The sequence below is a fragment of the Dysidea avara genome, chromosome 9 (assembly GCF_963678975.1).
Source record: "Dysidea avara chromosome 9, odDysAvar1.4, whole genome shotgun sequence".
Taxonomy (NCBI): domain Eukaryota; kingdom Metazoa; phylum Porifera; class Demospongiae; order Dictyoceratida; family Dysideidae; genus Dysidea; species Dysidea avara.
The window spans coordinates 32,611,581-32,627,131 of NC_089280.1; the positions used below are offsets into that span (position 1 = coordinate 32,611,581).

Below are 15,551 nucleotides of genomic sequence, written 5' to 3' on the forward strand. Positions count from 1 at the left end.
ATTTAATCTTGCAAAATTGGTTTAAGGAAAGGACCTTTATGTGCACCCAAAATCTTGCAAGAATTGTGCAAGTAAAGAACCTTTTCACTTGCACAAGTGTAAGAATTGGCAAGATTTGTGCAAGATTGGTACAAGAATTTGATGCAGGTTTAGTAAGATTCTTGCAAGTTTTTTACCTGGGCAAGATTAAAATACTCTAATAGAGCAGTCACGTAAATACTCTAATAATGCAGTCAAGTGTATAACAACTATCCTTGCACTGAATTTGAGAGCTATTAACGGCACTAGTAATGGAAATTAATAGGACATGTTTTAACAACACATAAAAACAAAATAATTGTTCTATTCAATAAGAATAAAGCTCTCCACTAAGCGCAGCTCAGTGGAGACAGCGTGGAGCTCTGTTGACGACAGCTTTCTGCTCCCACGAATGGCCAGTACAGCAGAGCGTAATAGTGAGAATGATAAAGTACAGCGCATCCAGGAGAGTGTTTGGTTGTAAGACGTACTGTGCTTCTGTGATAAAAGATCTGCCAAACGGTTGTAGAAAATAGTAGCCTCCTTGCCCAAACCACTAGTAATGTAAACTCTAGTTCATATTAGGAGACTCTGTTTGCACATTGCAATCTGATTAGTTTCATGTGTGTACTGAAACGTTGACGGCGTTACAATGCAGAATGTAAAATTACACTATTCACAACAGTCTTCATTATCAATAAAACAAATCCATTACTGAATTAATAAAAAATACATAAACTAGATGAATACAATTTTAAGAGGGAGAATTGGTATCGCTGAAAAAGCCATGAAAAAAAGTCGCTGGTAATGTAAACCATTAATCCCTATTTTGACTGGTTTCAAAATGACAGCACTAAAGATTTATGATAGAGAGTCAAAATAGGGATTTGTGATTTACATTACCACCCCAGTGATCCATTCTTGTTTCATGGCTTTTTTCAGCAATCCCTATTCTCCCACTTAAAATTTTCAATTTTTTAGTCTTATTATGGAACAATAGTTAGGGTCTGCAATGTGAAAAATCAATATCCTTCATATTGTCATGTGTTAGGGCAGGAGCTTATGAGCTGCCAAAGGCGGCGAAGGAGCACGAAACTTACGTAGCCTGCTGGGTGCCATCAAAATCCAAATTCATTAGCGATTATTTTCCATATAAGGAAAGTAAAATTTCATTAATCAACGCCGTACACTAATTGTGCGCGACACTCGTAGCAGTTTATTCAAAAAACGTGATGTAATTTGGATTGTGATGGAACCGAGTTTCATGCTCCTTCGCCGCCTTCGGCGGCTCATAAGCTCCTGGTTAGGGTTAGGGTAAGTGTAACTTTAATAACACCAGCACGGCAGCTAAGTTTGCCACTTTCTTCTGGTAGAAAACAATAGAAATGTTTTAAAAATTATGTGATTTTTCGTTGCAACGGTTTGTAGGGTTCTTCATATACCACGATATTCGCTCTCAACATTGTTCAAGTAGTCTATCATCAGCTCAAAGTATCGGTTTCTGGTGGCAGGACAATCTGTGCGGCTTCTTGGTGACAAACAAAATGTTTCTTTCACTGGAGCACAGGACAAGCAGAGCAGTGGGTCAGCAATGACCAGTAGGTAAAGTACTTGCATGTGAGGTGTGATTAAAATTGAAACCTGTTAGCCCTCTGGCTGAGCCATCTATATGCTGAAATTCGGCCAAAACAACATGACTTTTGCAAACAAATACCAGAATGGTTGATAAATCAGTGAAACAGTCTCCAACAGCAAGGATATAACACTTATAAACACCAAACAATACGACTATCTCACTCAGTAAACACATAGGGCATTCCCAATGCATGAAATAGGCACTTACGTGATCGAAATTCAAATCAACAAATAACCATGAAATTGTTTTCATTTCTGAAAAAGGAGCCTTGCAGTATGCTCCTTTGTAAATATTCGTGTTAATTGTTGACTCAAACATGGTCTGGGCCAGCGCAGGTGTGTCTTATACTGTGATGGCATCATATGGAGAGTCTTAGACTGCTAGGCCAATCAGGATGCGGGACCTAATGTACACAAAAGTTATTGTCGTTTGATTTCAAGTGATTTAAAAGTCATTGTAATAGATTATAATTGTATTTTCAGTGATTTTATTTTTGATCATGTGAGTACCTATTTCATGCATTGGATTGCTCTTTGCATTTATTGGGTGAGATAGCCAAATTGTTCAGTGTTTATTAGTCTTGCTGTTGGAGACTGTTTCACTGATTTATCAACAATTTTGGTATTTGTTGTGTTGTTTTGGGCTAATTTCAGTATAGATGGCTCAGCCAGATGGCTAACAAGCTTCATCATCTCAGCAAAAACCTGTCCAGTTTGCACAACTTTTGGATTTATTATTTTTATTTTTTCAGCATTATCTGCTTTGTCCAAGGAATGATTTGCTAAAGTTTCTGTTAACTATGGTGAAGTTTTGAAATTACAGTGCTAGAATGTAGGGAGAGCAAGGAAATCGATTTGTACAGTGACTATACTACTAATAAACTACAGGTGCTTACATTCGCAGTCATAACTTCTGTTTGGATGAGTCTACAGAGTTGAGATTTGGCTTACAATGTTCACCACATGGACTAGCAGATTGACCAAAGTATAGCTTAGCCCTGCAGTCACTTGGTGTATGAAGGCGGTTTTACTGAACGAAACAGTGAAAATTTTGTTTACGTCTACCACATTGTAAACAAACGTACGTGACACGCAAACCATTGTGGTTACAGAAATGAAACAAAGATTTTCGTACTCCCCGTGAGTAGTCAAATAAGATGGTGTATAGGTTTAATCAATTTAAGACTTCCTTTCCTGAGTAACGGCTTGATTAAAACTTATGTAAAAATTTCTTTGTGACACATGTAATTTCATCAATTTTTGTTAAATTTCGTTTTTCTCAAAATGCATGCTTGTGCAAATTATTCAGGTTTTTGCTGAGACAGTCACAATTTTTTTTAATCATACCTCACATGCAGGTACTTTACCTACTGGTTGTTGCTGACCCATGACGCAGTTGCTGCTCTGCTTGTCCTGTGCTCCAGAGGAAGAAATATTTTGTTTGTCACCAAGAAGTTGCACAGATCATGCTGCCACCAGAAACTGACCAATAAAATCAAACCATCGATACTTTGAGTTGATGATAGACTATTTGAATAATACTGAGAGTGAATATTGTGGCATACGAAGAACCCTATGAACCACTGCAATGAAAAATCACATGAATTTAAGACATTCCTACTGTTTTTTACTAGATGAAAGTGACAAACTCAGCTGCCACGATGCCACGCTGGTGTTATCAAGACACACAGTAGTGTATCATGTGGCCAAGAAAACTGGCGACCACACCGTGAGTATATTAACAGGAAGAAAGAAAACAGTTTTTTCATGCGTGCATAGCTCCATGGCCCCTTCTCCAAAGCACACTATTTTTGCATTATAGCTGTTCTCCAGGTAAGGTACGCCACACAGCAAATTTGATTAAATTCTCAACAGCCACTTGCGAGATATGGGTGTTCAAAATTTCATTTTAATTTTGTTTTTTTCTTCTTATGCCATACGGTGGCTACGAGGGACTTTGATTTCTTTTTGCACACTTTGCAAAATTACTATAAAATGCAAATGTGTAACTTGATTGCCTTGATCTTTGGCACAATGGCACGTATTCATTTATTAAAAACGCATAATTAGAAAATACGGCATGGAGGACATGGGCACTAATTTGCGTATTTGTCCTGTAGTTGTCAAGTTGTAGTTTGTGGTAGTGAAGTAGTAGTTCAGCGTGTTTTGCTTGTATTTGGGCTTGTGGTAGAATTAGTTGTACAACACACCACTGGGGCGTAGTCTATGGGTAGTTTAGAAGCGCACTGTAGCAATGGCACTGTAGCAGTGGCACTGTAGCAGTGGCGGAGATAGTAATGAACATGAGAATGACAAGATTTTTAATGAAGCAGATGTACCTGGTGCAAGTCTGAATGGTAGAGAATCAAGCAGCCTTAAAATTCCTGAACTGAAGCGCTGGCTTCAATGTCGACGGGCTACTACTAAGGGAAAGAAGGCTGATTTAGTTGTAAGGTTAGCTAAGTAGCTATTAAACATATAAAATTAACAAGTGATTTATAGGGTCCAGGCTGTTATAGCAAATGGTTGGGCAGACAGAGTGGTTGATCCTGACAGTAGTGTACATAATGCTGGAAAATCTCAACAGCTTACCACCAAATGGGAAATTCCACCAAACCTAGAATTGGTAAAACTTCAAGATGCAGCCAGGATAGATAACAGATTGGGAATGTTCTGTTTTACCAATGGAAATTTAATTGATTATTTTACAGCACAGACAGCCACAGATGGATTGCCTAGAGGTGACTTTAAGTCTATTAACCGCTCTGCTTTAGATATGTTTCGATGTGGGCATGTTCATGAGATTAAGATTGGTTATGAAAAGTATATTTACATGCAAGCTAAGTGCTGGGCTGAAATGAAGAAATGTGTAATATACAAAATCTCATTGTGTTTGGATGCAGATGTGCATGATGTTGTTGGTGCTAAATGTGGATGTCCTGCTGGAAAAGGACCTACTGGAAGCTGTAAGCATATTGCAGCAGTCTGCTATGCATTAGAAGAGTTTAGTCGTTTTGGTCAACTACCTGAATTCCTGACTAGCACTGATAGACAGCAAGAGTGGCACAGGCCACGCCTAGGGAAGTTGAATATTGTACCAGTCCACCAGCTGAACAAGAGAAGATCAGAGATTTTGAAGCAGTCCGCAAAGGGATTGAGCATGTTTGATCCACGCCAACCTGAGGATCGTCAGCTTAACAACGATGCAATAGAGCAGTTGCGCAGTGAATTATTAGATAGTAACCATCCATGTCTCTTTTTAGATATTTTAATCCCATCTGTCGACAAGATAACACATGACCACTGTTACTCATTGCCACCAGGGCAGTGTTTGGAGGAAACTGTCAGCACATCACTTCAAGCAATTTCCAGGTGTGATGAGAATAATAATATTTAAGTGCGCGCGCCCCAGAGGGCGATTAGGCGTTATTTAGAGTTGAATCGTTGTCAGTACCGTAACAAACTTGGGGGCTTGTCCGGGAGACGATACGTCGATGTTCTACCTTTCAACCCTACCTATCGACAAAAGAATTTTATATTGGAACCTTTGCAACCTTCGCCTACGGTGAAAAGCCGATATCGTCGTTGTTCAGAGCGGATTCTTCCAAGGCGTCCGCCATTTTTTTCTTAACCTACATCTAAAAGTCCTTGGTGTCGGGTTTACAGGCACCTGTAAAGGTATTCTTTTGTCATCCTGTTGGTTTGTTGCGGTCCAGTTTGTTTTCGTAGGGTTCTATCGTCGACTTTCGCTCCATGTCAGATTTCAATGTTGACTCGTTTCTTAGCGATCCTTCGCTTCAAGTGGTAAAGTCGCTGAAGAAGTCTCAGCTACAGCAAATAGCCACAAGGCTTAACTTAACGTTCACTTCGTCTACTAGAAAGAACGAACTCTCTCGGTTAGTCACTCAACATTTAGTAGATGAAGAGCTAGTTTCCGAAGAGGAGATCGATGAATCTCAATCCCCAGTTGTAGACCCCAGTGTCGTAGAGTTGAAGCGTCTAGAGCTTCAAGACCGTGAACGGGAACGAGAGGCTAGAGTGAAGCTTCGCGAGTTGGAAGTACGTGAGAAGGAAATGTCACTGCAACTGAAGTTGAGAGAATTAGAGGCAGCAACAGTAGCTCCTTCAACACCTTCCCCTGGACCTCCATTACCCTTTGATGTGAGCAAGCACATCCGCTTTGTCCCGCCATTTCAAGAGAAGGAGGTAGACAAGTACTTTCTGCACTTTGAGAAAGTGGCCACTAGTCTGGTGTGGCCGAAGGATGTGTGGATGGTTTTGCTCCAGAGTGTGCTTATTGGAAAGGCCAGGGAGGTGTATTCAGCTATGAGTGTGGAACAGAGTGGGCAGTATGACAATGTCAAGCAGGCTATTTTGAAGGCGTATGAGCTCGTTCCCGAAGCCTACCGTCAGAATTTTCGGAATTGTCGGAAGCAGGACAAACAAACATACAGGGAGTTTGCCAGGGACAAGGAAGCCTTGTTTGATCGTTGGTGTGCTTCTAAAGAAGTAGTAAAAGATTTTGAGATTCTTCGCCAGCTCATACTTGTAGAAGAGTTTAAGAGTTGTTTGCCCAATAGTATCAAAACCTACATCGATGAGCAAAAGGCAGACAGTCTCCAGCAGGCATCAGTACTCGCCGACGACTACTCCCTAACCCATAGTTCTTTTTCGGACAGTTCACATAATTCGCACAATAGAGGGTTGCACAGTGACACTACTCGCACTCATGCCAATTCCAAGTCCACGGGTAGTGCAGTAGACCCTCAGAGGAATATGCAAAGGTTTACCTCTGGTGGACCAATTTCTAATTATTGCAAACGGAGAGGGCATGTGATCTCAGAATGTCACACTTTGGAAAAGAGGAGGAATCATCCTACTGGCCACTCATTGGTTCAAGCTGTGAATAGACCTTCCCCTCCTAGTCCCAAGCCCCAGGACTTGGATAGTTATCGTCCGTTTGTATCCGAAGGGCGCGTGTCCCTTCCAGAGGGTGGAGGTACTATGGCTGTGAAGATTTTACGTGACACTGGTGCCACACAGTCTCTTATTGCTTCCCATGTTTTGCCGTTGTCGGATCAGACTTCTGCTGGTGCAAGTGTGCTCATCCAAGGAGTAGGCCTGGATGTAATGAGAGTACCACTTCATCAGATACACCTTCAGTCGGATTTGGTATCTGGCCCCGTAGTAGTAGGAGTCAGACCTAGCTTACCAGTGAAAGGTGTGTCTCTAATCCTGGGCAACGATCTGGCCGGTGGCAAGGTTCAACCTGACTTGCAAGTTATTAGCAACACTGAGCAAATACTGTGTTCAAGACCTACTACTGATGGGGTTTCGGACACTTTCCCAGCTTGTGTGGTGACAAGAGCAGCAGTGCGACGTGCTCAGGCACAACAGAATTGTGCACCTACCAACCAGCCGGATACTGGAAGTGACGAGGGAGATGACCAGGCTGAAGACAACCTGTCAATAGCGCAAGATGTACTTGACCAGGCTGTAGAGAGTCAGTCAGTACTGCAGGATCGAGGTGACCAGACTGATGATGATCGCGAAACAGTACAAGATGCAGGTAACCTTCCTGTACCTAGTAGGCAACTCATTGCTGATCAGGAGAGTGATCAAGAGGTTAACCAGTTGGCGCAGTTTGCTGTTAGTGTGGAAGAGGCTGGTCGTCAAGCACAATGTTTCTACCTTAAATCTGGCGTACTGATGAGGAAGTGGCGACCAAGAGATGCCCCTGCTGATGAGGAATGGCAGGTTGTCCACCAGATAATTGTACCCAGAAAGTACCGAGGAGAAGTGCTAAGTTTAGCTCACGAGTCACCCATGGCAGGCCATCTGGGCGTCAACAAGACGTACTCCAGAATTCTCACCCATTTCTATTGGCCACATCTAAGGAAGGACGTCTCCGAATTTTGTAAGTGTTGTCATGTATGTCAGAAGGTTGGTAAACCTAATCAAACGATTCCAGTGGCACCTCTTAAACCCATCCCAGTGTGTAGTGAGCCTTTCAGTCAGGTCATTATTGATTGTGTTGGTCCTTTACCAAAGACTAAGTCAGGTAACCAGTATTTGCTCACAATTATGTGCAGATTTACATGCTTTCCAGAGGCTATCCCTCTTCGTAACATTAAGGCACCCCGAATAGCCGAGTCTCTTGTCAAGTTTTTCACCCTTGTTGGCCTACCTTCCCTGATACAGTCTGATCAAGGCTCCAATTTTATGTCTAGTCTCATGCAACAGGTTACACACCAATTAGGGATTAAGCAATGCAAATCCTCTGCTTATCACCCTGAGACCCAAGGAGCACTTGAACGCTTTCATCAGACTCTGAAAACTATGATTCGCGCGTACTGTTCTCAATTTGAGAAGCAATGGGACCAGGGGATTCACTTGTTACTTTTTGCCGTGCGAGAAGCTGTCCAGGAATCATTGGGCTTCAGTCCTTTTGAATTAGTTTTTGGCCGGACAGTCCGTGGCCCTTTAAAGCTATTGAAGGAAGGCTGGCTTACAGAAGAACCTCCCACAAACCTGCTGGATCAGTTTTCGGCCCTCCGTACCAGGCTTACAGCTGCTGGCGAACTCGCTCAGAAGAACTTGAAATCTGCCCAAACCAAGATGAAGTGCTGGTATGACAAGAAAGCAAAATTACGCACTTTCAATGTAGGCGACAAAGTTCTGGTATTGTTGCCACTTAAGAATCACACACTTCAGGCCAGGTATTCTGGTCCTTATTTGATATTGAAGAAAGTGAATGATGTTGATTATGTCATCAGTATCCTTGACAGACGTAAGACTCGTCGCCTTTGTCATGTCAATATGTTGAAACCGTACTGGGAGAAGGCTCCAACACAGAGCCAAGACGTTCACCCAACTTTGATGGTAGCTGTTGAGAAGCCAACAGAAAGGGAAGAGTTCCCTCTGGGTAACGACATGACAGGAGATAACGTCAAGCTGAAGAACTCTGGTGTTTTAGCCAACTTAGAAGTGAAGATGCAGCACCTTACAGCTTCCAAGCAGACTCAACTTTCTTCCCTGCTCTTGGAGTTTGCGGACTTATTTCCAGATGTGCCGAAGCAGACTACCTTAGCAGTTCATGATGTAGATGTTGGAGATGCTAGTTCCATTAAGCAGCACCCGTATCGGGTCAACCCATTGAAGCTAGAAGTGGTGAGACAGGAGATTGAGTACATGTTGGCTAACCATATTATAGAACCAAGCCAGAGTCAATGGAGTTCTCCCTGCGTGCTCGTTCCGAAGGGGGACGGAAGTTACAGATTTTGCACTGATTTCCGCAAGGTGAATCTGATCACTAAAGCGGATTCATACCCCATTCCCCGCGTGGAGGACTGCATAGACAAGATTGGTGGTGCCAAGTACGTTAGCAAGTTTGATCTTCTGAAGGGATATTGGCAGGTTCCCTTAACACCTCGCGCAAAGGAAGTAACAGCATTCGTGACTCCTACTGGTTTCTTTCAGTATAAAGTGATGCCTTTCGGGTTAAAGAATGCGCCAGCAACATTTCAGAGAATGATCCACCGAGTTCTTGCCGGCCTAGAAGGATGTGAAGGGTACATTGACGACATCGTTATTTTTAGTGATACCTGGGAGCAGCACCTGCAGCGGATTCAGCAGTTTTTGACGCGGCTCAGGCAAGCTCAGCTCACTGTCAATTTAGCCAAGAGTGAGTTTGGTCAGGCATGTGTAACTTACTTAGGCCATGTTGTTGGTAGAGGGGGAATTAAACCCATTCATGCCAAGGTAGAGGCAATAATGAACTTTCCTAGACCCAGTAGCAAGAATCAACTAATGAGTTTCTTGGGCATGGTAGGCTTCTATCGGAAAGTTTGCAAGAACTTTGCAGTTGTGGCTGAACCTCTTACCCGACTCCTTCAGAAGAAACACAGCTTTGTGTGGAAAGATGACCAGCAGCAAGCTTTCTCTAAAATAAAGAGGCTTCTCACCTCAGCCCCAGTACTAGCGATGCCAGACTTTGAGAAGCCATTCATGATACATGTGGATGCAAGTGATTTGGGAATGGGGGCTGTTCTGATGCAAGAGGATGTACACAAGTTAGAACATCCAATCTGTTATTTCTCAAAGAAATTTAATGCCGCTCAGAGAAACTACTCCACTAGCGAAAAAGAGGCATTGGGATTGATATCAGCTCTACAGCAATTTGAGTTCTACATAACACCAGCCCAGTTCCCTATAGACATTTTCACGGATCACAATCCTTTGGTTTTCCTTAATCGCGTAAAGAATCGTAACCAGCGTCTATTGAGGTGGAGTTTAATGCTACAGGAGTACACCCTCAACATACACCACATCCCAGGAAAGCACAACGTTGTTGCAGATGCATTATCGCGAGGACTTTGACACTGGTATAATATTGTTGTAATGTGTGAATTTATTGTTTTACTGGTATTTTTAGGCAGTTCATGTAATTTTATTGTATTTAGGCCATTTGTTTTGTTGTACCAACCCTCTTTTCATGGGGGGGGGGGGGGGGGGTGTGTGATGAGAATAATAATATTTAAGTGCGCGCGCCCCAGAGGGCGATTAGGCGTTATTTAGAGTTGAATCGTTGTCAGTACCGTAACACAGGGAAGATGACAGTGATGATGAAGAAATATGTATACCAGAGGAAGATGGTCAAGATATAGATTATGAACAACTTGGTTTAAAAGTTACAGCTACTGAACGTTTAGTGATAGAGAGCAAAACACGCAGTCAGCATCATATTGAACTATGGCAGAATGTAAGGTATAAACAAATCACTGGCTCTATTTGTGGCAGGGTACTATGCCAGAAGAAGAAAACAGATTCACTACTCATGTATTGTTTGTACCCTAAACCATTATTAGATCCACTGCCTGCACCAATTATGTGGGGACGTCGACATGAGTCAACAGCCATTAAAAAATACCGGGCAATTAAAAATCCACCTGGCATTACTGATAGCACTTGCACAACAGTGGAAGTCTGTGGCTTTATCATTCATCCACATCAATGCTATCTAGGAGCTTCACCTGATGGGAAAGTGAAAGATAGAAGTAGTACTCAACCAATTGGCATTATAGAGATAAAGTGTCCCTATTCAAAGCGTGATGTGGAACCGGAAGATGCCTGCAAAGATTCAAACTTTTATTGTGAGTTGAAAGACTCAAACATCTGTTTAAAGTTATCTCATGCCTACTACCACTAAGTACAACTCCAATTATATGTAGGTTCTGACTTATATAGTTGGTGTGACTTTTGTGTTTTCACAACCAAAGGACTTTCAATCACACGCATTTTTCCAGATGTGGAATGGAAGAAAGAAAAAATACCATGGCTAAAATATACTGGCAGATACATGAAACCCGTACTAATTGAACCACATCATAAGCCTAGTTATTTCTTGTAATGTCAGTATGAATATTCATTAAGTGCATAATATTATGTATATACACATGATTACAATATATAGATACAAAATTGTATTTTATGTACATAGTGGAGGATTAAAATTTGTAAATACAGCACAAATATAGAAAACCTGATTAGCAGTGTCCCTAAAACATGGTAGTAGAGGTTTGTCAAAAATGTGAAAGTTTTTTAGCCACTCCATTGCCCTTTCTACATGTATACGTAGTGATGCTATTCGTCTAGTTTCAACTAGTTCAGATGGATCCAACTGCTTTCTACCTCTCAAAAATGGAGGGATATTAAGTTTCACTCCTCTCAGAATTGTATCTTCTTCAATGTCAAAGCCACGGTCAGCCATTATTGCATCAACTTTTCCAGCATATATAGTAATCCAGATCTTTTTGTCAGTTCTTTGTCTGAAATGCATCCCGGATACAAATCAGACACAAATATAACTGCACCAGTTGGTGAAATGCCTACCAGACCCTTGTACGTGTTATGATTTTTGTATGATGAAAAGGTTAGTTGCTGTAATTCAGGAAGAGCTGACTGTTCTACAAAGATTTCTGTAGCATCAATTATCACCCTGGTTTGCGGATATCTTTCCTTGAAACATTTTGGCATATTTAAAAATGTAAGATCACGGGGAGTCCATAATGGGACCTGTTTAAACTGCAAGTAAATAAAATTAATCCATGTGTTAACTATACGTGATACAGTAGACTGGGATACAGCAAAACGGTAAGCCAAATCTTGTTCAAGCAATCCTAGGCGTAGGTGTATCAAAATCATAAAAAATTCATCAAGAGGACAAAGTAACCTTTTACGACCTTTGGCAGTTTTACTTTCAGCATTAGTAGTTCCCCAATAATTCAATTTGGAGGATGCCTTTCCCAAAAAATTAAAGCATGTCATTAGCATAGTGAAAGTAGTGAACCCTGTGTAAAATTTGATTTTGTCATTGTCACCTTGAATGTTGTTTAATCTTAAGTTTTGTTTTTCTTTCAACTCACTGCACTCTAATTTACACTGCTCTGCCTCCTTCACTGCTTTGTACAAATCAGCCTGCATTCCATCTATCTCTATTCCAATTATATCAGTATTGGTCTCAGCATCACAATACAAAACTTCTCTGCAGGACTTTTCTTCAGTTCGTTTCCTTTTCTTAGGCAATTCATGTCTTACGAGTTGTCTACGTGGTGGTGGCACAGAAACTTGGGTTGGTAGTGATGGCAGTTTCAATGATGGCACTTCATCGACTCGCAATTTTCTTCCCTTGGAATTAACAAAGTGGTTACTACATACTCTTGTGGAGTTCAGGATAGGAAGGTTTTGTCAACCAATCTTGTGCTTCCATTGCTTCAGAAGGGCTGGTCTATTGACAGGCAGACAGTGGTAGCTAACATCATGATCACGAGGGTATCGGTTACCACAGCCAGGCACTGCACAAAAATTAACCATACCTTTTCAGTTAATTAGCAAACAATTAAGCCTTAAGTACTCTCTGTTACTGTTACAACTAATTTTACCACTGAACAAGGCCAACTACAAGCAAAACACGCTGAACTACTACTTCACTACCACAAACTACAACTTGACAACTACATGACAAATACGCGAATTAGCGCCCATGTCCTCCGTGCCGTATTTTTCTAATTATGCGTTTTTAATAAATGAATATGTGCCATTGAAGAGTGTGTAATGTGTACCAAGTTTGTTGCGAATCTGAGGAATATTCAAGGAGTTATAAGCATTAATTCACATTAAAAAAATCAAACTTCTGTCATGGCTACAGGGTAAACCAAGTATAGAAATAGCTTGAAAATTGGTGTGTAGATAGGCTGATCATCGTAGCAGTGCCTTTTGATAGTTTGAATGGCAATAGAGTTACAGTGAAAAAGTTACAAAGTAAAAAACCAAGCAAGTGTAAAATTGCAGGATAGAGATACTCTAATAGAGCAGTCACCGCAAGGTAAAAAGGTGTGCAAAAAATGTTGAAAAAACAACTTACCGGAGTTCAAATCAGAGACCTCCATCCCTAACACCTGCATCCTTAACTGCTGAACCACTGCTACCTTTGCTGATCATCTCACTTAATTTGTGCTTTATAAATGAAATTTCTAGTTGAAATCTGCTTATAATCAAACTTGTGTATCTACCAACAGAGGTACTAGATTGTTCTAGAACATTCTATGTATGTTCTATTAGAAATCCACAAAAAATGTGCGCTTTATGAGTATTACAATAATATTATCAAATATTGAATTAAATCATGCAATGAATACATAAGTCTGTCTTCAATAATCTTCATCAAGACTCATGGTAGTGAGTCGCGAGGCCAAGAAACACAAAGCACGCGTCCACAAAACAATAACACGCGACCACTACTGTGAGTCATTTACATGAGGGATCGATTACGCAATCTTTTAAAATCCGCATGGCGAAATCTCAGCTTTACTAAAAGATTCCGCCTCGAAACCAAGGGTATGTAACCTTTGTATAATGAGTAACTACTACACGAAAAGTCAGGCGAATTGTTGGAGTAGTTTGTTCCATCGCCCATCCATTTACAATGCATTAATTAAATTATTTATTCAGATGTGCATCATTCTCTTTTTCATTTTCTTCGTCATCGCATCCCATTGGAGCGATTTTCTTTCAACCATGAAGTCGTATTGTAAAAAGGCTGCGGCTATCAGGGGCTTTTTACACAATGTATCTGTACATTTAATTTCGCTAAGAGTTGTTCGTTGGTTTATGAGATCGCTTTTGTGTCCTTTGAAGATTCAAACTTGCCGCCATGACGTTGAGATGTGAGGCGCCCGCTTCAATTCCTAAACCCAAACAGTGTGGAAGTGGTTAGCCATAGCGAGCTGGCTGATTTCATTGTGCTGTCAACACTTGGTTTAATTGTGAGTCCAGTCACTGATTTGTTTTAAATCCGCCACGGTATGCCTCCACTGACTTGTTATAGCGTGACTCCGGCCCATGCAGGGCCGTACATAGCTATAGCCAGCTGTTTCATACCCGCTGTAGTGATATAGTTGAAGTAACTTACTGCTACATTATCCGTGCACGTCTTTAATCCCGCCCCAGCCCTTCAGTGCCTGTGAAACTTCAGTGTTCACTTAAAAAGCCAGCATCAGCGCATCACCTTTCAGTAACCCACAATTATAGACCTAAACTCTTTAATGATAGCATGAATATACTGTAATAGTAAACATTTACATTATGATGATCCCATAAAATTTAAAAATGACTACAATAGCACAAGAAGCCAGATACACTAGCGTTTGGCTATGAAGTACCACCAAGAGCTCATAATATAGTAGTGGGGTCTTGGTAGCTACCACATATTAATTTTTCTTTACCATTTGCATGATTTGTCCATTGGCCATAAACTCACCCGCCAACAGTCACAACATCAGTATCCACCCTGTATATACAGAAAGGGATACAGTATGGTAAGGCACAGCAACTAAAACCATGTAATCATATAGTCAGACCATAGATAAGTGACTTGAAAGGACAAGACAGTTTTGTGCTCAAGCATGGGAATTAGTGTTCTAAGCAGCGTAAATAGTAATCCAACAGACTACAGCAAGTATTTAGGCCTATGTGAGAGATTTTGGCGAGAGAATTCAGACCGTAGATTTTGTAATAAAGCGTATCGCATTAACCGTGATTGTTACACGCTGTCATACTTTCGCTCATAGTACCTTCATGCCTTGTCCATACCGCTTCTTTTATAGCCGGTTCCACTTTCAAATCTTGTGGTAAGCTAGGCGTGTCACCAACACAGTCTTTTACCGTTGCGTTGTACTGCAAGGTGGTTTAAACTTTTGGTAAAAAATGGAAGATACTTAGTCGTTTCTTCAAGCAACAGTTCCTGTTTTGCTACGATATTTCCTCTGGTTCCCTCTGTTAAATGGTAAGGAATAGGTTTATCACAGTTAAAAGGATAGAATATATTTACGAAGAAAGTTAAGTGGTTTAAAGTAATTTTTGGGCCGTTTTTTTCACTTTCAATCTCCTTTAATTTTGCGTATAACTTCCTTGAGGGTTGGTACCATCCTAGTTCCCTCGATTACTTACTTGAGTTCACTGTAGCGAAGTTTCACAGTCGTTGGTTACAAAATTCTGTCGTTACAACAATTTGTTTCTCTTTGATACAAGCGCAGCAAGCGTAACGAGTATGTTCGTGACGTACTACACGGAATTCCAATAGAAATGTATGTATTTTGTGATGTCACGTTATTGCGTTTCCTATCCCTTTTAAGTACTCTATTATCTATGGTCAGACTAACATGTCAACAAACGCTTAATTCCACTATTATGGTTATTGTTAAAGTGAGCATCCCACATAGTCATTCTCAAGATGTGTTCAGCATACTGCAGCAGTTGATGACCAATTTTGGAATATATTACTTGACTTGTTTTGTGGTTCTCACCTACATTGTTGACATAACAATTTTTGTTGCTAGGAG

At 40.9% G+C, this 15,551-nt stretch overlaps 2 protein-coding genes across 2 annotated transcripts in view; both read left to right on the plus strand.

Annotated features, from left to right (window-relative positions):
* LOC136267074 (receptor-type tyrosine-protein phosphatase S-like) overlaps nt 1–15,551 on the plus strand; it is a 336,067-nt gene that overhangs the window by 255,648 nt on the left and 64,868 nt on the right. The window lies entirely within an intron of this gene.
* LOC136266486 (uncharacterized) lies at nt 431–10,979 on the plus strand. The gene is made up of 4 exons (XM_066061500.1): nt 431–469; nt 3,920–4,107; nt 4,156–5,025; nt 10,261–10,979. The coding sequence occupies exons 1-4, from the start codon at nt 431–433 to the stop codon at nt 10,859–10,861; spliced, it is 1,698 nt and encodes a 565-aa protein (XP_065917572.1). The 3' UTR covers nt 10,862–10,979.

Excerpts from the sequence above, each read along its gene's own strand:
- LOC136266486 (XM_066061500.1), top strand. The coding sequence starts at position 431 with ATGGCCAGTACAGCAGAGCGTAATAGTGAGAATGATAAA. Across the intron at positions 470-3,919 it reads GTAATAGTGAGAATGATAAA|CAGTGGCACTGTAGCAGTGG; the intron begins GTACAGCGCATC and ends ATGGCACTGTAG. Across the intron at positions 4,108-4,155 it reads AAGGCTGATTTAGTTGTAAG|GGTCCAGGCTGTTATAGCAA; the intron begins GTTAGCTAAGTA and ends AGTGATTTATAG.